This window comes from Myotis davidii, unplaced genomic scaffold (assembly GCF_000327345.1).
Source record: "Myotis davidii unplaced genomic scaffold, ASM32734v1 scaffold462, whole genome shotgun sequence".
NCBI lineage: Eukaryota > Metazoa > Chordata > Mammalia > Chiroptera > Vespertilionidae > Myotis > Myotis davidii.
Genome location: NW_006293237.1, coordinates 627,262 through 628,700, shown reverse-complemented (window position 1 = coordinate 628,700; position 1,439 = coordinate 627,262). Strand labels below are relative to the sequence as shown.

The 1,439-nt window shown below is 60.8% G+C and overlaps 1 protein-coding gene across 1 annotated transcript in view; it reads left to right on the top strand.

Annotated features, from left to right (window-relative positions):
* The window catches only part of DUSP9 (dual specificity phosphatase 9), a 5,029-nt gene that overhangs the window by 2,307 nt on the left and 1,283 nt on the right, over positions 1-1,439 (top strand). The window contains exon 2 of the mRNA XM_006766957.1: positions 759-1,208. Within this exon, the coding sequence (XP_006767020.1) occupies positions 759-1,208 (450 nt within the window). The remainder of the gene's footprint in view (positions 1-758; positions 1,209-1,439) is intronic.

Sequence of the window (1,439 nt, the reverse complement as noted above, 5' to 3'; positions counted from 1 at the left end):
GACCAGGCTAGGGACAGGGCTTCTATGAACCTACAGAACCAGTTGTCCCCACTTCCCCATGGAAAAGGGTCAGTGGGGTGTGTTCCCTTGCTCCCTTCAGAATGCACAGGGATATAGAAATCCACAGAATGCTGCATTTCCAGGCCCCCGCCCCAGCCCCGGGACATAGAAGCTCTCTGTAGACCAAGGAAATGCTCACTTCCTGGGACTTTGGGACTATCCAGGTGGAATGTCCCGCTGTCTCCCGGGCTCCTCTCTTCTTGGGGTCTCATTTCACCCCTGAAGAGAGCACAGAGATGGCTGTGACCTGGCCCCTGCCATCAGGGCACTCCTGGTCGAGCCAGATAGGGAGACACCCAGGCAGAGAACCCACGTGGAAAGCTTTCCTCTCTGTAACTGATGGCCATAGTCCCCCCACCCGCTTCCCCCCCCCCACCGGAGGTTAGCAGCGCCTCTAGACTCTACTGAGCCCTCGCGCCAGCCTCGGCTTGGCCCTGGAGGTATGAGATCTTTTTGGGATAGCTGAGCCTGGGCCCAACAGCCACAGTGAGCACTTGCTGTCCAGGAAGTAACCAACAGCACGAGGTGAGGGTGGCTGGGCTGCCCAGAGCGCACCACATGGCAACACCCATCTAGAACAGGCTGCTGGCTTCTGAGTCCCCTTTGAGAACTCAGGGGTCGGGCTCTCTGGGGCTGGTTCCCTGGTCGGGGACCAGATCGAGGACCAGATCGGCAGAAACCTCCTCTCTCCCTCCCAGGTGGCTTCAGCAGATTCCAGGCTGAGTGCCCTCAGCTGTGCGAAAGCAGCCTCAGTAGCCGTGGTGGAGCCAGCATGGCCATGGTGCCCAGTCCAGTGGTGGGACTGGGCAACCTGTGCCTGGGCTCTGACTGCTCCGACGGGGAATCCGAACCTGACCGAGACTCCCTGAGCTGCAGCCTGGATTCCGAGGGTGCCACGCCCCCCCCATCGGGGCTGATACCATCCTTCCCGGTCCAGATCCTGCCCAACCTCTACCTGGGTTGTGCCCGAGATTCGGCCAACGTGGAGAGCCTGGCCAAGCTAGGCATCCGCTACATCCTCAATGTCACCCCCAACCTCCCTAACCTCTTTGAGAAGAATGGCGACTTTCACTACAAGCAGATTCCCATCTCGGACCACTGGAGCCAGAACTTGTCCCAGTTCTTTCCTGAGGCCATCGCGTTCATTGGTGAGTCCTCCCTGCCCTCCCCTTTCTCCCTCCTCCACCAGACCTGGCTCCTGGCCTCTCCCATCGCTTGCCCCTCTCCCTCATGAGGGCTCTTCCCGGGCTCAGCTGCCATTCCCAGATCCCAAAGCCAGGATGGCACTTGTGGGGGCAGGCAGCACTGGGGCCAGGAACTCTCAGGCCGGGCAGTGCTCCCAGGCCAACCTGGTCAGGGCCACCTGGCTGGTGGGACGG